At 47.5% G+C, this 19,977-nt stretch overlaps 1 protein-coding gene across 2 annotated transcripts in view; it reads left to right on the top strand.

Moving 5' to 3' along the window:
* Positions 1–932: 932 nt before the first annotated feature.
* Positions 933–19,977, top strand: part of GFRA1 (GDNF family receptor alpha 1) — a gene marked incomplete at both ends in the record, with an annotated part of 219,508 nt that continues 200,463 nt past the window's right edge. The window contains 3 exons of one of the 2 annotated variants that reach the window (XM_079703792.1): positions 933–1,049; positions 1,928–2,221; positions 3,379–3,462. In XM_079703792.1, the coding sequence (XP_079559918.1) occupies positions 1,010–1,049; positions 1,928–2,221; positions 3,379–3,462 (418 nt within the window). The remainder of the gene's footprint in view (positions 1,050–1,927; positions 2,222–3,378; positions 3,463–19,977) is intronic. The other variant, XM_079703793.1, reaches the window with a different exon arrangement.

Genomic DNA, 19,977 nt, shown 5'->3' with positions numbered 1-19,977 from the left:
CAACTTTGGGGCCCAGGGGCGTGCGCGGTGCGGGGCTGCACCTGCCCTGGCGCTCCGGGGCTGCGGGCCCGTGCGCTCTGCCTGGGTGGCAGCGTTGATCCGCCGGACGCCAGGGCGCTGGGCTAGTGTGTGTGCGCGGCGCGGACGCCAGGGAGCAAGCAGAGGACCGAGCGGCGGGTAGGGGCGCAGGAGCCGGGTTTCGGCCCCAACCGGGACGTAGGTTCCCCCTCTCCAGGCTGCCTCGGAACGGAGACGAGCCCGGGGAGGAGGGGATACAGCGATGGGGGGCAGCGATTGGTGGTTTGGGTGGGGAGGGCTGGCTGAGCGAGCGAGCGGGCGCGACGAAGGGGGTGGCGAACTTCCCGGGAGAAGGGGCTTTTTCCGCGAGAAAGAGCTGCCGCCGCCGAGTGCTTAGACTCCAGGTAGCGGCCGGCTCCGCTCGCCCCGCTCGGAAAGTAACGTTATTTATTTTTTTGCTTGCGTTCAGCCTCTTGGGTTGGACCCAATAGACACCCCCTTGGATTTCGGGAGCCCGCCTCCGACCTCTCCAGCCTCCACCCTGCCCGTGCAGGCGGCTCCCCGGAATACACGCACATGCACCCCCGGCACCCCCTCCCCGCGCCCCGACCCGGGCAGGGGGTGGGACCTCACCCGGGCGCTAAAAAGTCCCCCTAGGCGGGAACAGGGGAGGGCCGAGGGGCGGGGGAGGCTCCAGCACTCTCCGCTCTCGTTTCAAAGCGCGCTCTCCCTTCCAGGTTGGGTCGGACCTGAACCCCTAAAAGCGGAACCGCCTCCCGCCCTCTCGCCAGCAGCCCGCCCGGAGCTGAGTCGCCGGCGGCGGTAGCGGCGGACGGACCGGGGAGTTTTCTCTCGCATTGGATGGAGCTGAACTTTGGGCGGCTAGAGCAGCGCGGCCGTCCGGGTATCGCTGCATGCTGAGCTCCCTCGGCGAGACCCAGCGGCAGCTCTGGATTTTCGGGGGGGCGGGGACCAGCTGCGCGCCGGCACCATGTTCTTGGCGACCCTGTACTTCGTACTGCCGCTTCTGGGTAAGTCGAGGCCGCCGCTAGCTTTCTTATCCGCTGAGTCTTCTTGGAGAGTACTAGAAGCAGCCCCCCAGCCCCCACCCCGAAAAAAAAATTGCGGCGCGGGCGCGGTGGGTGTGGGTCGGCGAAGTTTCGTTTTGGGGAAGGGGATCCTGAATCCTCAGCACCCCGGGCTGGGGGGTGGGGCAGGGGCGGCGCGACCCTTGCCCGCAGCTTTTCTTCCTAGGTTTTTGTTTCCTACGTTTTTAATGACCTAGCCTGGCGGGAAATTAAAGCGTCCGAGCCTTCCAGCCCCAAGCCCGACGCCCCTTGCAAGTCCCGGGGAGCTTGCGGAGGCGCGGGGGGGCAGGTGGGGTGTGGGCGAGCACCGGGCTAGGAGAGCAAACTTGGAAGGGAAAACTTTTCCCGGAATAGCATCTCGGTGCTCCCCGCCGGGCGGGCCGGGTATCAGGGCTCGCCCTCTCCGCGTGCAACTCCCAGCCCGCCGCCGTTCTCCCCTGCCGAAAGCCCCCGGGCTTCAGTCGGGCCGGGCCGAGAGAGTGGCTGGAGCCGGGGACGGCGGGAGGGCGGCCCTGGAGGCCGAGCAGCCGCTGAGGCTGGTCGGTCCTGGGGCGGCAGGGCCTGCACGCGCGGTGGGCAGCGTTGGCTCGCGGGCAAACTGCGAAAAGCCCGCAAAGCCTCGGGGCGCCCTGGGGGTTGGGTAGGGGGAGACTAGCGGCAGGAGGTGCCCGGACGGGAAGGTGGACTCCCAGGCGTAGGGGGGCGGACGCGCTCCGGGAGCCGGGAGCCGCAGAAGGCTGCTTCTGCGCGCGTCCTCCCCCACGGCTGGCGCACCGCGCCCCAGCCCAGCCTCACTCACGCTCCCTCCCCTCCCCCCCAAGACGTGCTCCTGTCGGCCGAGGTCAGCGGCGGGGACCGCCTGGACTGCGTGAAAGCCAGCGATCAGTGCTTGAAGGAGCAGAGCTGCAGCACCAAGTACCGCACGCTCAGGCAGTGCGTGGCGGGCAAGGAGACCAACTTCAGCTTGACATCGGGCCTGGAGGCCAAGGACGAGTGCCGCAGCGCCATGGAGGCCCTCAAACAGAAGTCGCTTTACAACTGCCGCTGCAAGCGGGGTATGAAGAAGGAGAAGAACTGTCTGCGCATCTACTGGAGCATGTACCAGAGCCTGCAGGGTACGCGACCGTCTTCTTCCCCCCTCCCCCAGCCCCTGAAGGCAGGCGGGTCCCTAGGCCCGGGGTCCGGCTGACCTCATCCTCCACTCACTTCTCCCCAGCTGCAGAATGAGGACCTTTCAATGGCCCCCAGGGACGTGGGCAGCTGGTGTTTGCTGCTGGTCTGGTGGTTGGAAAACCCGTGAGCGGGTGAAGGGACATCCCAGGGACCCCGCTGACCTCTTTGAAACTTGGTCAGAACATCGAAGTAGGAATCCGTTAAAGGCCTGGCTTCACAGAATAATCCAAAGGCTTGCACTGCATCTTGCCTGGAGTTTCCCCCTCTCTTTTTTCCTTCTATCTATACTAACATAAGATAAAGAATTGAGAATGAAAGGTCCAGTGGAATCTATTCTATCTTTACCTCCCTCAAACCTGATCAAAGGCAGATGTGGGAAAAAAAAATTTTTGTCATCTTAGATTAGCTGAGTCTTAAACCAGCTGGTGTAGTTCAGCCTTGGTTAATGCAGAAGTGGCTCAGAGAGGGTAAGGTCTACTTGTCATAGCCATCCATTACAAGGGCAATTTTTTGGTCCTTGTGTGCCAGAGGTGGCTCATGTTTGTAAATCTAACTCAAACATTCAGTGCATTCATTCTCCACTGAGTCTCAGGCTGAAAATTTGTAATATACAGATTTGACCTCTCAGCTGCCACTTCCTCCAGAACCTATTAATGAAAACCTGTTTCGGAGACTGAGTGTTTAATAGCCAGAGTACCTGCTTTCTGACTGCATGCCATTTTTTGGGAGTAAGAAAAAGGGCCAGCTTTTGGGCCAGCTTTCTTGCCAGCTTTCTTCTATTGGCTCCTGGAGGCATGCTGGGCTTGTGATGTCACGGGTTCCTTCCTCTCTGATTTCATTCCTTTGCAAAGAGTGGGAGAATTTTCTGGCAAGTTCAGGCTGGGTTGCTCTCCAATGTTTTCATGGCACTATGGGGAGAGCAAGGACAACAGAGGCAGAGGGAATGAAAAGAAATAACCAGAGCCAAATAGATGCATTTGAAATCTTTGAAAGTTTCAGCATCTTTTTGTTACACAATTAGAATTCAGATTCAGTAACAAAAACTGGCTGAAATATGTCTATTTTCCAGATCTGAGCCCAATCTTTCTGTTGTTTTTAGGCAATGATCTGCTTGAAGATTCCCCATATGAACCAGTTAACAGCAGATTGTCTGATATATTCCGGGTAGTCCCATTCATACCAGGTAAGCAGATTTATACTTCCACTCTGATGCCTTCACCTGCTTGAAATCCATTGGCTTACATTCTCTTTGGCTCTCAAGTAGTGTATAAGTAGATAGTTGAATGGCACAGTGTTTCTGGGAAATTAGAAATAGGATGATGATAATGAAGAGGCAGAATGCCTAGAGATGATTGTATGACTTGAAAGTAATTCTAAATGAAGTAATGTTGTGTGGTGGTTTGAGAGAGGTTGGAAGGAGGTGACTTTGTTGAATTTTTTTTTCCACATTAAAATATGATTGGCCAACTCTTGCAAAGGGAGTGCCACTTCTGTCTGTAGGTGGCAATCGTATTCCCTTCTTGCTGCCTACAGTACACAGTGCCTCCCTGGAAATGGGATATGTTTAAATGATGCCACTTTACTTTACGAGACGCCTGAAGATAATCTTAGATTGTTGAAGAATTTTGGTTGGACTCACTTGTCTGCCTTTGATTTAAAAGATTAAGCTCAACCGTTTGTTAACAGTTCTGTTTTTTGTTGTTTCTAATTTTTCCTGAGCAAGTGTGTACATATACAGGAGAATGTATTACTGACCTTTCAAAAGTGGTCTCAGTTCCCATAGTCTGTTTTGTCTCTCTTTGCAAATCTACATGTGGTTTGGAAGTGACCTTAGTTTTCGAACTAAGTTTTTCATAACATCTGCATTCAGACAGTCCCATAAATAATGAGTAAGGCAGTGATTTCCCTTAATGACATACAGATTCCAGACTGATGTTGACTTTTTTTGTTTACAGTTAAGACTTTTTCTCAAGTATATATAGCCATCACAAATTGTATGTTTCTTGGTCAACCATGGTGGTTCATGTTGAATTTGTTTCTATGAGGTATGGTGGTTTGGTACTGGTGAGAGTGTTCTGGTGTTCTAAATGTTTTATGTTTTCCTGCAGAAAGACATAGAACCAAGGAAGTATGTAAATACTGAAATTATGTGTGGGTGTATTATACACACATTCATTCATTCATTCATTCACGGACATCCATTCTACATACATTCTCGCCTTTGGGATTTTGGCAGTGAGCCCGACAGATGTCATATCTGCCCTCGTGAATCTTAGAGGCAGTCAGCAATTGACATTTATTAAGCTCTTATTATGTTCCAGGTACTGTTTAAGATCTCTTCATCATTAACTTCTGTAGTCATCATCAAGTGCATCTTAGATATTGTTATTTCCATTTTAGAGATGAGATGATTGAGGCAGGGTGAACTTAGGAAACCAGCCCAAGATCACAGAGCTCCTAATTGGTGGAACGAGAATTTAAACCTATATTTGTTTGCAAGATTTTGTAACATCTGCCCCTTGCTGCTCAGAATGTGGTCCTCAGACCAGCAGCGCTGACATCACCTGGGAGTTTGTTAGAAGTGTGGAATCTCAGGCTCCATCCCAGAGCTACTGAATGAGAATTTGCATTTTAAGAAGATCCCTGGGCTGGGTGCTTCATATGCACATGAAGCTTGAGAAGCACTCCTCTATATTATGCTTTTGGTTCAGAGGACAAGTGTGTGTGTGTGTGTGTGTGTGTGTGTGTGTGTGGTCTGTTTCAGGATAAAATATAAGGGGACAAGTTTAGTATCAGAGGTGTTCATATATTATCCTGAATAAAGCTGATAACTTCCACCGCAAATCCCTATTAATGCCGTCTGTCCCTTTGGCCCAGCCAGGACAGTGGCTGAAGGCAGTGAAGCGGGGATGCACAGACAAGAGTATACGACCATCTGAGCTCTCATGGGAGCAGGTCAGTAGGAACTAGGATGGGGTGCCAGAAACCAACCTGGCCTTCCTAGCACCGTGAGGGGCAGTGCCTCTTGCTGGCTGCCTGCATTACTGAGGAAGCATTACTCCTCAGTCTTTGCACTGACGCCTGGAAGGATACGAACCTCCCCAGGGACAGTGAGAGTGAGGAAGTAGGTAAGGGGGAAGGTTCATTTGGGTTTTAGTTTCAAAACTGTTATGAGCTATAGGGCTGCAATAGACTCATTTCTCCCTCTCTGGGTCTCTCTTTTCTTGGTATAATGAGGCCATTGGAGTAAAGATCTCCAGTCCTAACAGCCCTCCTCTGTGCTCCTCCATTTGCTCTTTTCAATCCTTGCATTCATTCTCCACTTAAAGTGACTTGGTCATTCTCGGATACCACTGACTTGTCTGGATTTCTTTGGTGAGTGTCAGAAATTCTTCCACGTGGACCAAGTCCCCCTCATTCATTTTTTTGGATCCCTCTCTCAAACTGGTGTCTTTTCATAGCAAATATGACCCTCAGTTTGTGAGACCCAGCCTACCGAGGTCCCAGAAGCCATAATGAATTACTCAGAGCCAGGAAGGTCTTGTCTAGAGCTACATTTTATATCTCAAGGGCGTTGGATTTAGGTTCCAGCTGTAATGAGCTTTGACCTCTGACAGTGACTGTATTCCTTAAGTGGGTATAGGAAAGCCAAATGGAGCCTTAAGAGGTTTTAAGTCATTGAGTAATGCATATTATCCAGTTTGGCATTTGTAGGATGGACAGGGACGGAGGATCAGGATGATGAGTGTTGCTGTTGATGAGAATCTCTCTGTCTTGAGAGTCTCTGAGGAAACCAGGACCACAGGGCCTTTGCCTTTTACAGATAGGGTAGTAATCAGAGTTTCCATATTTGGATTTCTCTGCCCAAGGGGAAGAGGATGTTTATCCACATACACTAAGTGTGAGCTGAATCCTCTCACCAAACAAGACATGTTTGACGTTCTTGAGTTTCCATTTTCTTTGGACTCTTCAAACCCATGGCCACCTTTGCCATTGTTTACTTGATCACCAGTTAAAAGGCCATATTGAGGTGTTATCCATGGCGGGAACAAGGAAGGGAACAAAAATAAGGTAGAATCTAAAAACTGTCATCTGAGGCCTGAGCTACAGAAGGGAAATAAAGCAGCCTAGTCTGGTGAGAATTGCAGTGGGAGGTTGAAGGGATTATTCTCCTGGAAACGCAATAGCGGAAGCGGAAGCCTTGGCCTGTAAGGCACTTTGAAGGGCTCTAGGAAGTGCCTTTTCTGTGAGTGGATGCTGGTGCAGTTTTTAGGGGTCTCACCAGGCAGTGGGCTAGAGGACACAACGGAAAAAGTGAACCAGTGCACGAGGACGTCGGAGGAGGGGAGAGAACAAGGAAAGTGTCTTGGGAGCCAAGAGGGCAGAGCTCTGTGGGCGCTCAGAGGCCCAGAGGATGGAGCTATCAGGTGGTGTTTCACATCCGTGTCTCTCAGCCACGACTCTGCTCTTTAACCTCCATTCTGCCTCACCTTTTCTTCTTCACAAACGTTCAAGAAGCAGCAAGAAAGAGTGATTTGAAAGGAAGATGAGCCTGTTTGCAATGTTTTTGGACTCTCTGGAGGGCGAGAGCAAAGCAGTGAGAAATTTGGAAAGTGCAATGGGTGCGGAGAAAAGCCTGAAGATGGAGGATCAGAGGGAGGATGTAAGGCTGTCTATGGCAGCGAGAGATGAAAAAAAGGGCTCCAATGTTTAAAAGTATTGATTGGGAGGTTAGATTTTGTAGAGAAGAATAAAGAAATGCCAGACCTTCCTAAAATGTAATCAAAGTTGATGGTATTGTAAACAAGAGTCAAGTGGAGAGATCATGGGGAAAGAGTGATGCTGGGATTTTTTTTTTTTTTTTTTAACATCTTTATTGGTCCTGATGCTGGGATTTGAACATCCTAAATCTGATTTGGTGAACGACAAAGTTCTACGTCTCTGGCTTTGCCACCATTTCCCTACCAAGTCCCAGGAGTGGCTTAGACCTTCCCAGGAAGCCTTAGGATCTTGAGATTGGCCCCCAAGTAATGGGAAATGCCTTGCCCAGAATCAGATGCCCCTAAACTCTCTTTTGAGCCTGTCCTCCCGGCTTTTTTTTTTTTTTTTTTTTTGCGGTACGCGGGCCTCTCACTGTTGTGGCATCTCCCGTTGCGGAGCACAGGCTCCGGACGCGCAGGCTCAACGGCCATGGCTCACAGGCCCAGCCGCTCCGCGGCATGTGGGATCTTCCCAGACTGGGGCATGAGCCCCTGTCGCCTGCATCGGCAGGCGGACTCTCAACCACTGCGCCACCAGGGAAGCCCGAGTCTGTCCCCTTTTTGAATGCTGCTATCAATAAGGAGCCATGTTTAGCATTTCTCTTTTAATGTACCATCATATATGTGTAACTATTAAACAAAGACTTGCTTAAAATTTTTGTATGTTGAAGAAGAGCCGTATAAGATCATCTGCTGTCTTGTCAAATCATGATAAGAGAGAAGGGCTTGTAAACACCAGCTGCTAGGGGTATATGGTGGCCCTCTCCTTTCCACTCATCTCTCTAATTGTGTTGTCACTATATTTGAGAACTCCTTTAAGTTCTTTTTCATCTATCCTGGCATATGGTACATTCCTTTGTAGGCTAGCTTGGCCCCGCCCTTCCTCTCTAAGCCACATCACCTCTCCAGTCAAGCTCACTGAGGAATCCATTCCCAGGTATTTCAGGTGCGTTCACTTTCCCATGCCTTGACACTTGGCTTTGCCTTTGTTTGGGAGGTTTCTCTTAGTTCTTCAAGACCAAGATCAGGTTTCATCTCTGAGGGCCATGCTGGCATTCCCCCGACAGGCACCTCCACTCAGGACTCTCTCATGCTGCAATTCACTCTTGCCTTTATGATAGCTGTTAATCACAGACTATCAAGAGGACTTATTTCTGTGTCTGTCTTTCCCACTGGAAAGTCGGGGATTTGCTTGTCGTGGCGGGTGTTCGCTCAGCACCGAGCATCTTTCCTGGTTCTGAGCAGGCGTCTCATTAACCATGAGTGGTTGAATATCAGAGAAAGGACTTAGAGATCGTCTCATCCTCTGCTTTTACAGAACTGAAGTTCAAAGAGGGGAAGCAATTTGGCCAGGGCCACACTGCTGGAGGGTCACCTCCAGAACCTTTACTTGGCCCTGCCTTTGGGGAGATCAGTGTCAGCCTCTTTCTCTAGTGCATACTCTCTGGACAGACCTCATCCATCTCTGGGACCTCAGCTACCATGTACAACGATGACCCAGAGCCTCTCCTCCTACGCCACCCTCTCCTGAGCTCTAAACCAGCATTTCCAGCTGAATCCTGGATGATTCCATCTGGATGTATCTCAGTTACTTCAAATTCAGCACATCCAAAAAGGGTCTCATCATCCCTCCCCTTTTCTCCTTACATCCTCTCTTCCTGAGTCTCCTGTCTTATATAATGACGTTATCTGCCTAACTCACGAGCTTTGGAATCATCTCCAGCATCTCCTCTACCCTCCTCACTTCTTCCACTGGACCCATCACTAAGTCCTGCTGAAATTGCCTGCTGCCTTTTGGATTGCTCTTCTCTCTCCATTCCCTTAATCTACCCACCTTATCTTTTACTTGAACTTTGCATTGGCCTTCTTACTGGCCCCACCCTTGTGTCTAGTCTCTCCCAGTCCAACCTGGCCACCCATTGCCAGATATTACCTTAACACCTTGGTGACTTCCAGGAATGATCTGGTTTCAGTCTCCCTTCGTAGATTCTTCTATTAATCGACCTTCTATCTCACCCCAGCGACCCCATGTCTAAACAACCCAGGTTGACCGGCTGCTGTCCCACCAGTGCTCTGGGCAGCTTCACGCCTCTTCATCTTTGTACGCGATGGTGAAAGAACGTGTGCTCTGGAATTCCACTCACCTGGGTGCATCCCCAGCTCTGCTGCTTACTTTGTCTTGGGCAGGTCATTTGATCTCATTGTACCTCAGACTTCTTGGATGTAAGATGAGATGATGATAATGCCTCCCTTACAGGTTCTTGGGAATTAAAAAGGCTATATGTAAAATGCCTTGCTTAGTGCCTGAACTATAATTGGTCCTCAATAAATCTCAGTCTTTTTTTTTTTTTTTTTTTTTTGTGGTACGCGGGCCTCTCACTGTTGTGGCCTCTCCCGTTGCGGAGCACAGGCTCCGGATGCGCAGGCTCAGCGGCCACGGCTCACGGGCCCAGCTGCTCCGCGGCATGTGGGATCCTCCTGGACCGGGGCACGAACCCACGTCCCCCGCATCGGCAGGCGGACCCTCAACCACTGTGCCACCAGGGAAGCCCAAATCTCCGTCATTTTTAATGCTGTACCAAGGCCGTGTTAGCTGTTGGCTCACTCCTGACTCCAAGAGTGGGACTCTTTTTCCGCAGACCGTATTCCCGGATCAGGGAACAAGGATCCTATGTCTTGAAAAGGATAGCAACCCCAAGCCTTCAGGAAGCCTGCTCATAAACTGGCTTGGACAAGAAATAAGAAATCTATCCAATATATAAAGGGCCCTGGAGGAAGCCCTATCTCTTAATAACCCAGTTTGAGTCTTAAATCCCCTTTGGGGAAGGTCTTCCTTTTTCCTGCTCTGAATCCCCCTGTTCCTCTGGGGCCCTATCCTTCCTTAAGCTCTTTGGTTGGAGGTGAGTTTGCTGCAGCTGGCTATCACCCGGGGTGGGAGCTCTTCCTGTGCTTAAAGATTCTTGTGATCAGCCTACCCTTCTCAACTTGACTGATTCCCATTCTTCTAACCTCTCCCCATAAATCTTCTTTGCAGTGCCCCTCATAGCAGGGAGAATTACTGCTCCCTGAGAAGGGCATGCCTTAAAGCTGGGAGAGGCTTCCGTCTTCACAGGCTCTGCTAAGTACACTTACATTTCACTTTCACACACCACTACTTTTGGCTTTTATCCTCTCGCTCTCCAGCCCCTCAGCGACCCATTTTTATTGTACAGCAATAAGAAATTACAAACAGATAGAAAAGGAAAGCAAATTTAAACCACTCATAGTCTCTGCTCTCAAAGATAACCACTGTAAACATCTGATACAAGTCTTTTCAGGTTTTTTTCCTATATATATATATATATGAATATATATGTGTGTGTGTATACATATATATTTATCTTTTTTTTTTCTTTTTTACAAAAATGGAGTTGCAGTCTACACACGCTTTCTTATTACCTGCCTTATGACCTGAGGAATCTGTGTCTTCTTGTGTCACTGGCCACTTCCTAAAGGCAAATTTTATTATTTAGATTAACTGTCAACCTCAAGAAGTTTCATCAGTAAAGCGTCAGGTCATTCCACTGTCTAGATACTTCTGGCAGAGGCCAGAATGTTCCAGTGCAGGCTGTGAACTTAGAGACAGTGAAATGTTTTGCATAGAGTTACTGTAGGTCCCGTTACCAGAAGAGGGGAGATAAAACATCAGTGAGTGACAGGTAATTGCATGAACTGAAGATTGTTACAAGGTGCAAAATTATTTATAGCCAATATGTCTGTCCTCATTCCTTTTTCTTAGTCCTCTGAAGTATTTCTTTCTGCCATCTCTTAATTTTTCTGCTGTCAAAGCTTATTCTTTCCAAAGGGTGTCCATTTTTGTTCTTTGGGATACAGTGGCGAATTCTCTAGAGAAGTTACCGGGATTGTTTGGTCCAAAGAGCACTGGTCCGGGAGTCAGGAGATGGTGTTCTGCTTCCAGCTTTACCTCTAACTAGCTGGTGACTTGGACAAGTGTCTTCCCTTCCTTAGAGACATCTCCTCTTGTAAAATGAGGGCAGTGGATGAGGATGACCGGTAACATATTTTACTTCTTTCTCTAAGGGCCTGCATATTGAATCTTGTATTATTCTGTGACTTACAGTTTTTCTTTCTAGCCTTTTCTTCACGCTAGAGAAACTCGTCATCTTGCCATGTATATTTTTCATATTAATAACATTTATAAAGTATGATTTATTCAATATGTACCTTACTTTGAACCAGAATGTATTTAAAGCATCTCACTTGAATACATGGAAGAAGATAAAATAAGAAATAAGAGGAGAAAATAAGGAAATGGGGAAAATGATAGTAGGAAGCCAGGAGTGAGTTCAGAAGCCAAAATGCATGTCATAAGATTATATTTAAACAAATTAAATTATCAGAAGTACTGTGTGAAAACAAAGGAATAATAAAATCCCTGGATTGTAGGTGCCGTAGGACTTTTGGAGGTCATTCTAGTCCAATCCCCTTATTTTACTGATAAGAAAACTGAGAGTTCCATAAATTTCTAGGACAGTAAAACATAAATTGTCTAGGACAGTGATGACAAGGAAAATTAGGTATGTGTTTGTTTTTAAATGGTTTTTTGAAATTCTCCATCTCCTGGCATTTCCCTGCCTCCTTTAAAATTGTCCTTCACCTGCCCCTTGGCCCCTTTTAGGATACCAGACTTTGTTCACACAGTTAGGGTGAGAAGCACAGCCTCTGACTTTAGTTAAGTGGGTGGCTGTCCATTGTTTTGGAATTGTTTCAGAACAAGGGTTATTTAATAGGTCTCTGTTTGGTAACAGGAGCCAGTGGCCAGAATGTTGACATTCATATTTTTTGGCCCCTTCAGAATTGTCTGCAAGGAAAACTGAGAAATTATTTGTCTCTTTACACCTTCTCAGCCTTCAGGTTAAAAAAAAATTAATCTTTTGTCTGAAATTTTTTTGTTAAAGAAGCTAACCGCTTCCCGTAATTTAGAGACTCAACTAGCTGGGTCAGTGATGAGAACGAATGGGTAATTTGCATAAGGGGCTAATTTATTATGTCCCCTGGGCATTTCTTTCATCTCTCTTCCCATTCTAATTAATGTTCTAAGAGGGTCTATCACCATATCAGAAATTAGGGGTGAAAGCAGCCACTGTTAACCTTTATTCTTATGATTTTTTATCTTCTTTGATCTTTTAACCATTTTCTTTTCATAGCCAGGGATTTGCACAGATTGGGCTGGGGAAAGCATGGAGAGGAGATTTTAGGGGTATGCTCTTTTCTGATCTTTCTTCAAATAGTAGGCTGTTGTAAAAATAAAAATGACTCAGGATAGCTCTCTAACCACAAAGGGATTTGTAAAACACACAGAAGGGTACGGTCATGGTACAGAATTGTTTCTAAACTTGAGCCCTCTAGAACATCTATATAAACATGTATATACACATGCACAGATATATATGTATATATCTGCCTGTTCATGTGTGTGTATATTTATAGTGTGTGTGAGTGTGGATGTTTGTATTATTAAACATTTTGCCTCAAAAAGATCTTCCTTGACACGTGTTTCAGTTGGTTCTGGCTGTGACAAAGGCAGCTATGGGTGAGAGAGTGTGACACAGCTGAGGAAAGGCAAGAGAACAAGCAATTTCTTCGAAAATCAATTGCAATTTACTCCTACTAAATTAGCCCTCAGTCCGCCCTGTCCAAGCATTAGCATATGACAGACTTTTAATCACTTGGTCAAATGGCCTATTTTTGGTCAAACCACAGTTGCCTCTGGGACTCTGCCTGTAGTCCTAGAGCTGTGTTATCTCCAGACCTGCAGTCTCTTTAAAGAGGAGGTAAGTGTGGGGAGAGGAGTTCCTTGGGGAGCCCCTGAGTGCCCTGCACAGGCTGGGCTGCCTGTTCAAGGCCATTATTTCCTTTTGGTCCCCAACCACGCTAAAAGGTAGATATAATGATCTCTGATTTTTGAGAGGGAAACCTGAGATCAGAGAGGTTGATTAATTTTCTCAGTGCCACACAGCCAGTAAGTGGAAGAGTTAAGTTTCGCATCTTATTTCTGCATCTCCAAAGCCTGTGCTCTTTCTACTGTTATGTGATGAAATTTTAAGTACCAACCTGATCCTTTATTAAGGAGGAACTGTCTAGATCCTACTCTACCTCCTTAATTCCCAGTTTCCCTTCCTCTGTCTTCCACCTTAAAACACTATTTGACAAAAAACCTTTCAAGTTGAAATATAAGCCAGTATCTATTATTTTAATATTTAGCCTTGCATTCCGATCGGTTCTTAATTGACAAGCAAAATCCAGAACATGCTCGCTATTAAAACCATTCCTGCGGAACTGCAGAAATATTAACCAGAGAAGAAATTTCTGGATTGTATCTTTTTTCATTTCAGTGTGAGATGGAAGGTTTCTAAAGTAGAACAGAATGCCTAGGGCCATTTTTTTTTGTCATGTTGTCATATAAATAGCATTACACAGTGGTAAAGAAAGGAATACATAGTTTAGTCCCACTTTAAGGTGACCTAATATGTTATTCATTTGTCTTCCGTCACGCTGGTACTACTTTCCTTTACATCCTTCCTAATGGTCTAAGAAACACCGTGCCAACTGTTATTTCTCTTGCCTTTTGTACATGATTGTTTTGTGTACAGTTAATTATGTATGAAAATAAGTATTGATTGCATTCTTCGTAGGAACAGGCCAGCAGCGTTCTTAAAGCCCATGTTTATGAAATGTTTCATTGATCCCTGTTAGTATGAGTTTCAAATAAACTCTTTATAAGAAGATACCGGGAGACTGGAGAATTCTGGAGAGTCCTTGATGGAACCATTGTATTCTTGTATGCTTAGGAATGGCAAGTGGCATTTGAATGGGAGAAGGAGTGAACAGGCTGGAGCTCTAAACATACTCCCAATTGAAAATGGTTACCCTCCCCATGAGACCTTAAGAGAAATAAAAATAGTAATGACAACAGCAGTGAGAGGCAATGAGCTAGGTGTTTTACATGCAATAACTTGTGTCCACCTTGTTTAGTAGAAGGTGTTCTTAGCCCCACTTGGTAGATAAGAAACTGAGACCCAAGTAAGGAACTGGCCTGAGGGCACACGCCTAAGAATGGGCAGAACCACGTTCTCACCCAGGAAGTCTGGCTCCAGAACCCGTGCTGCAGAGTCCATTTGCATACATATAACCAGAGAGATACTCCCTGAAAGTCAAGAGCACAAACTGCATGAAGAAGTCTTAGACACTTTGTACTGATTTATATATATATGTGTGTATGTGTATGATATATACATATGTAATATATATTATATATTATGTATAAAATAAGTATAATATAATGAAGAGAAGAATTGGTCAGTTTCTGTGATCTCTCTTAATTTTCAGTATTTTGGTGTGATGGAATGGCATTTCTGCCAGATTCATTCATCACATATTTATTGAGAACTTACTGTGAGAGGCCTTAGGTGATTCAGAGGTAAATAGGACCCTGCCATTGCCTGTTAAGAATTCTCTTTTTTGTTTTAGGGCTAGGTATAAAACAAATAAGTTATGTTGCAAAGTGGTAGGTGAATGAGCAAAACTCCCTACAAGGCTCAGATGTAGCCCTGAGAAGGGAATAACTGACTAGATGGAGTTATGGGTCAGAGAGGGCTTGCTGAAGGGGACTCTGAACTGGACTTTGAGGAGGAGATAGGAGTTTGATAAGGAGGGGTGGTTGGGGAGGGCATTCTAGGCAGCGGCAACAGCATGGGCAAAGGCACTGAGTGTCCAGAGTGCTGTAATAAGCTGCTTTCTATGGCAGGGGCCCTCAATATGAGCAGTGGTGGGAGAAGAGCTGGGCAGAGAGGCAGGTTTGCCACGGTCAGGGGCTTGGCCTTTGTCTCAGCAGAACCAGGGAAGGATGGTGGCTAATGGAACTCAGCATTGTTGGGATTTTTAGGTCGAATCATATGAAATTGCCATTTTTGTAGGTCAACATGGTAGAATAGCACACGTTTCATATGGCTCAACTTTATATAGTTTTGTGTCATAAAAGCATACACAGGGGTCTGGATGCTTCCAGACTAGAGAAAGACATAGGTCTGCTGTTAGGGTTGGTAACTCCTCATCTCAGAAGGTACCTGTTTGCCTTAGCTCCTGATGGCTTCTCTCTCCCAGACCTTCTCCTTGGGGGGAAAAGTTGCACAAGGCACCCAGTGCACACAGCTCCCCATTTAGGTGCCCAAGGCCGGCAGAGGAGCAGCAGTCAGTGAGGCCGCCTGGGCCTCACAGGGTGGTCCTGGGCAGGGACTGAGGCACATGGAGAGCAGGTGACAGCAGAGCAGAGAGGTGCCAGCAGGAGTGAGTGCGGGAAGCAGGGTGGTCTGGAGCCAGGTTATGAAAAGTCTTCATGCTCAGAGGCATTTTGGCTTGTAACAGGAGAAAGGGTGCCATTGAAAATTGTTCAGTGGGGCCCCTTAGACACTGAGTGACCTAGCTGGTGAAAGGAGGCAGCCTGGAGGTCAGTGGGAATGTGGACAGTCTTGGACCCCCCAGAGGAATGGCTCCCCATCTGCCTTCTGCAAAGCCCCAATCCCGACCCCAGGGCTGCCCTCTAGCCTGAAATCAGGATGGGCTTCTGCTTTCTGATTTGGGGACAGTGGTCAGGCATGGGCGTTTGGATCTCCAGGCCAGAGCTGTCCTCCTGGCTGGGGGAGATGGCCCTGACCTACCTGTCTGTGGTCCACCTGTTGGGAGGACTCGATGTATGGCTTGTTTCTTTTCTATGTACTATTTTATTCTTCTGGCTCCCTAGTCCTGGGTCTCACTTGGCAGTTTTCTGCACTAAATTCTCGACTTGCTTCAGAACATTACACAAGAGACTGTCTGAATAAAAACGCAAAGATTCTAAATGCAGGGAGTTGTCTTAATTGAAAGAGATGCCCGCTAACCCCAGGGCAAGCCGGGTGAGAGAGGGATGAGGTGGGAGGGCCTTTGGGCCCGCGGCCAGTAATTACCGCAGCTCACAGAGCAGCTCCGAAGAAGTAAGCAAACCCTCTCTGTCCTTCTTTGAGCCCAGGGTGTGTTTATGACGTTGTTTTAATGATACCGTTGGGGTGGGAAAGGGGAGAGGTGATGCTACTGCCGATTTCCCGTAAGAACACACCCAGAGCTGGGCAGCTGTATCCTCAAGAGCCACCAGGCAGTCTATCTGTATTCATTCCAGAGATTGGGGTGGGGCTGGGGAGGGACCGGGGATGAGGTCCCAGTGATCCTAGGAAATTATGAAATGCAGAATAGCAGCGGTAAAGAGTAGAGTTTTGGGGTTAAACACACGCAGATTTGAGTTCCACATTCTAGCACTTACTAGCTATGGGACCCTGGGTTAATAGAGACTCTGCCTGTAAATGGGGATAATAATAGTATCCAATTCATAAGGTTATTGGTGGTGACACTTAGGAAGAACACTGGAAAGTGCTTGGGAAATGGTAGGCGAGTGACTGCCAGTCGCTTCCTTTGATGTGCACCCTAACTCCCTTCTGCCTCCTCTCCCAATGAATTAGCATGAAACAGCAATAGTAGATCGAGTGGATGTAGATTTTTTTCTGCTCTGAAAGAATAAAAAGACACCAATAGCCGTACTGGAAATGATGATCACCAATTCAGTTCAGTCCAAAACATCAATTATCTTCTCTAAAAATAAGAGTAGTCACATTCTCTGAGAACCTGCTCTGTGCCTGGCACTGTGCTAGTTGTTGGGGGGATGATGAAACCAGAAAGAGGGCACAGAGCACAGGGAGTGCCAAGGAGGGAGCGGGAAAAGGAGCAACAAAGGGAACGGGGATGCAGGAAAGAAAAGAAAGCTCTGGAAGGAGGTGGCCGAGACTGGGGTGCAGGGCTTTGGGGAGTGGACTCCAGGTGAGCCAAGGCAGTCGTCAGCGGCAGGAAAGGAGAGGAAACCCAGCACAGAAAATTAACATTAGATACGCTAGCCCCGTGTTGAGCGGCTGCTAGCATGGTGAAAACCTAGTGTGTCTTTTTCCTGGTCATTCTCAAGAATGTTTAAAAAAACGTAATGTTTGCAAACAAAGTAGAAACAGTCGAAGCATTGTTTTCTATTAGCAGTATAGGGTTCACTGGCTATGGGTATTTTTTCATTCTTGTCTTCCAAATTGTAATTTTAAAAGATGAGGCATTTCATATTCAAGAGTTTCCTTTGTCTGAAATAAATTATTCATTTCTACCCACTTTCAGAAACAATGAACATAATACTTAATGCATCACAATTAAGCGGGTGTAGCTTCATATAAAATTATGTTCTGTGCATTTTGGTGGCAAACAGAGCAGTGTATCCTATATCTTGTCGACATTTGTTCCTCATAAGCAAAACACAAAGAAGGAGAGACTCAGAAATGTGTTTTCTTTCCTCTCATGGTGGAGGAAGGGTAACTTTAGACCCAAGCAGCCTTGTTTTTGACATTCCACAGCTGTTGGGGGCTATGTCACTGGGCAGAGAAAGTGAACTTACTGCTACTATATTGTGCATGGGGTCAGGTGAGGGTCAGAATTCTTGAGCACTACCCATTCATCTCAGTCCCCTTTGTCTGGGTTTGAGATCCCTCTAGAATCCTCTTTTAGAAGGGCATTGCCTGGAAATGACCTCCTTTTGGATTTAGTGGCAACTGCTTCTTGAATGCTGGCTGGTTGGTCATGTGTATCTTTTGCGAGGATCCGGCTTTTTGAAATACCTTTTTTTGTGTGTGACAAGATTCCTCCTTAGGAAAATAGGCATTGCCAGCAAGGATTGAGATGTCCATGGAAAGCCTCTTCAGGCTTGAAGGTTTAGCTGTGAAGGTCCGCAGGAACTCAAGTTCCCAGCTCTGAGGTCAGAGTCAAAGCTGGCTATGACTGCCAGAGAGCAATTGTGGGAAACATTACTTGCGAAATGCCTTCTGGCTGCCCAGCAGTAGGATACCAGATGCCTTCACAGATTATTTCATTTAATCCTGAGTGTTGGCCCAGAGTGGCATTGGGGCATTATTTACATCTTATATAAGAGGAAACCCAAACTCAGAGAAGTTGAGTGACATGCCTAAGGCCACACAGCTAGTTTTTGGAAGATGTCGAGTTCAAGCCAGGTTTGTCCAGCTCCTAAGGCCTAGGTCCTTGCATGCTCTTCTGCTTGTTGCCTTTTTGATTGCTAGGTCAAGAACAAAAGCAACCAGATGCAAGAGGGTTTCTCAGGTACCTCTGGTCTAAGCACGTTTTGTATTTGAATAGAAACAATGGCACCTTTCGAATTTTAGGGAGGCTTAGGAAGGATACCCTGGACTTGGTCAGAAATTTTCCCAGATGCTCTCATGCCCTTGACTCTGGTTTAGCTTGTTGAGTACCTGCCTGGGCTGGACTGACTGCGCCTAGTGCACAGGCGCTCACAGGGTCTCTGATTCCACCTGTGTGCCGATGCCGCTCCTCTGGGTTTCCTGCCGAGTCCCTTGCTCTGACCAGTATTTCCCTTGGAGTCTCTGGACTCTCAGTTTGAGGAACCCTCTTTGAGCATATGTCCATCCAGCTGCCTGCTGGGTAGTGCCCCCCAAGTGTTTGAGTTATCCTGGCTGTAACTCAAACATGCTTCATGTTGAACTCACCTTCTCTCTTAAGCGTGGGGAACCAGAAAGAGGCCTGTTTAGAACCTTAGGGAGGTATTTTTATAGTCTGGGGGGGGGAGTCGTGCTGAAGTGTTTGGAGTCAGCCCTGGGTTTGCATCCCGACTTCATCGTTTCATGACTTTGGTGAGTTATTTAACTGCTTTAAGTCTCCGTTTCTTGATTTGTCCAGCATGGATGATATCTACAGCATCACTGTGAGAATTGGATCTGAATTATGTGACATTGTGTTTAAGTAAAAATGAAGGAAGTTCTTACTAAAGAAACAACTCACTCATCAGCCTCAAGACATTGCACTGCACCGAGGGTGGGCTGGGCGGGCCCTGTGCTCATCCTTCTAGACTTCTCTCAGCGTTGGTGGCTGCTTTCTGCAGGCCTCTTAGTGCATTTGTAGTTGCCACCTTGACATGCCTGGTTCGGCCCGTAAAACCGAGCTGCCACGCCACGTGGTGTGCGCGAGCCGCAGGCCTCTCCTGTCATCTGCGGTCCTGCCTCACAGCTGCTTGATTTCCCCAAACGTGCCGCAGCCTGGCCGAGCTGATGCAGTAGCACCCTAAGCGTAGGGTCAGTCCTGGACTTGTTCCTCCACGCCCTTGCCCTTAATTAAGAGAAACGGCAGCGCACACAGATAGACCTTCCAGAAAGTGCTCTTACGCAGATCCAGCGGCTGCTGGTGTCCTCGGTGCACCTGGGAGACTGGGGGAAGGAGAGTGCTCATGGGTCACATGCCACCACGTGGGTATGCTGGGTGGAATGCAGAATTTTCCTATCAGGAGCAGAACCAAACAGCTTTTTAGATAAGCACTCTGACGTGGGCCAGAAGTGACTGGCAAATATTTACCCTAGATGTAAAACACTCACTAAGTTAAATGGTGTTTAGAAACGCTGAAATAGAAAAATTTACACTCGGGGTTTTATATTTGGTAATTGTAAAAAAAAAAAATTTTTTTCCTTTCCTCTGAGCTGCCTTTTGTAACAGGGAATGACAGCAGAGCTGTGCTTCCCTGGCCTGCCCATTTTGGAACCTTCCCTCTCTCAGTCCGCCTTCACCCCTGTGCCCCTCTCATACACATATCCCTCCCCCAACCCCAGTGACTCTGCTTTTCTGCTTGATGTGGACCTGGCACCATCCCACCTGTCCCTCCTGATGAATCTCCACGTGCCAAGTGTGGGATGCTGGCTTCAGCAGACTCCCTCCCTACCAGCTTCCAGCTTCTATTGACTGAGGTGTTCGGACTCCTAGAGGACCAGCACTGGGGGCTTGAGAAATTCTTTGCCCGTGTCAGA

This window comes from Hyperoodon ampullatus (genome assembly GCF_949752795.1).
Source record: "Hyperoodon ampullatus genome assembly, chromosome: 1".
Classification (NCBI taxonomy): domain Eukaryota; kingdom Metazoa; phylum Chordata; class Mammalia; order Artiodactyla; family Ziphiidae; genus Hyperoodon; species Hyperoodon ampullatus.
Note: the sequence above shows the minus strand (reverse complement) of the source record. Positions and strands in the feature narration are given on the sequence as shown.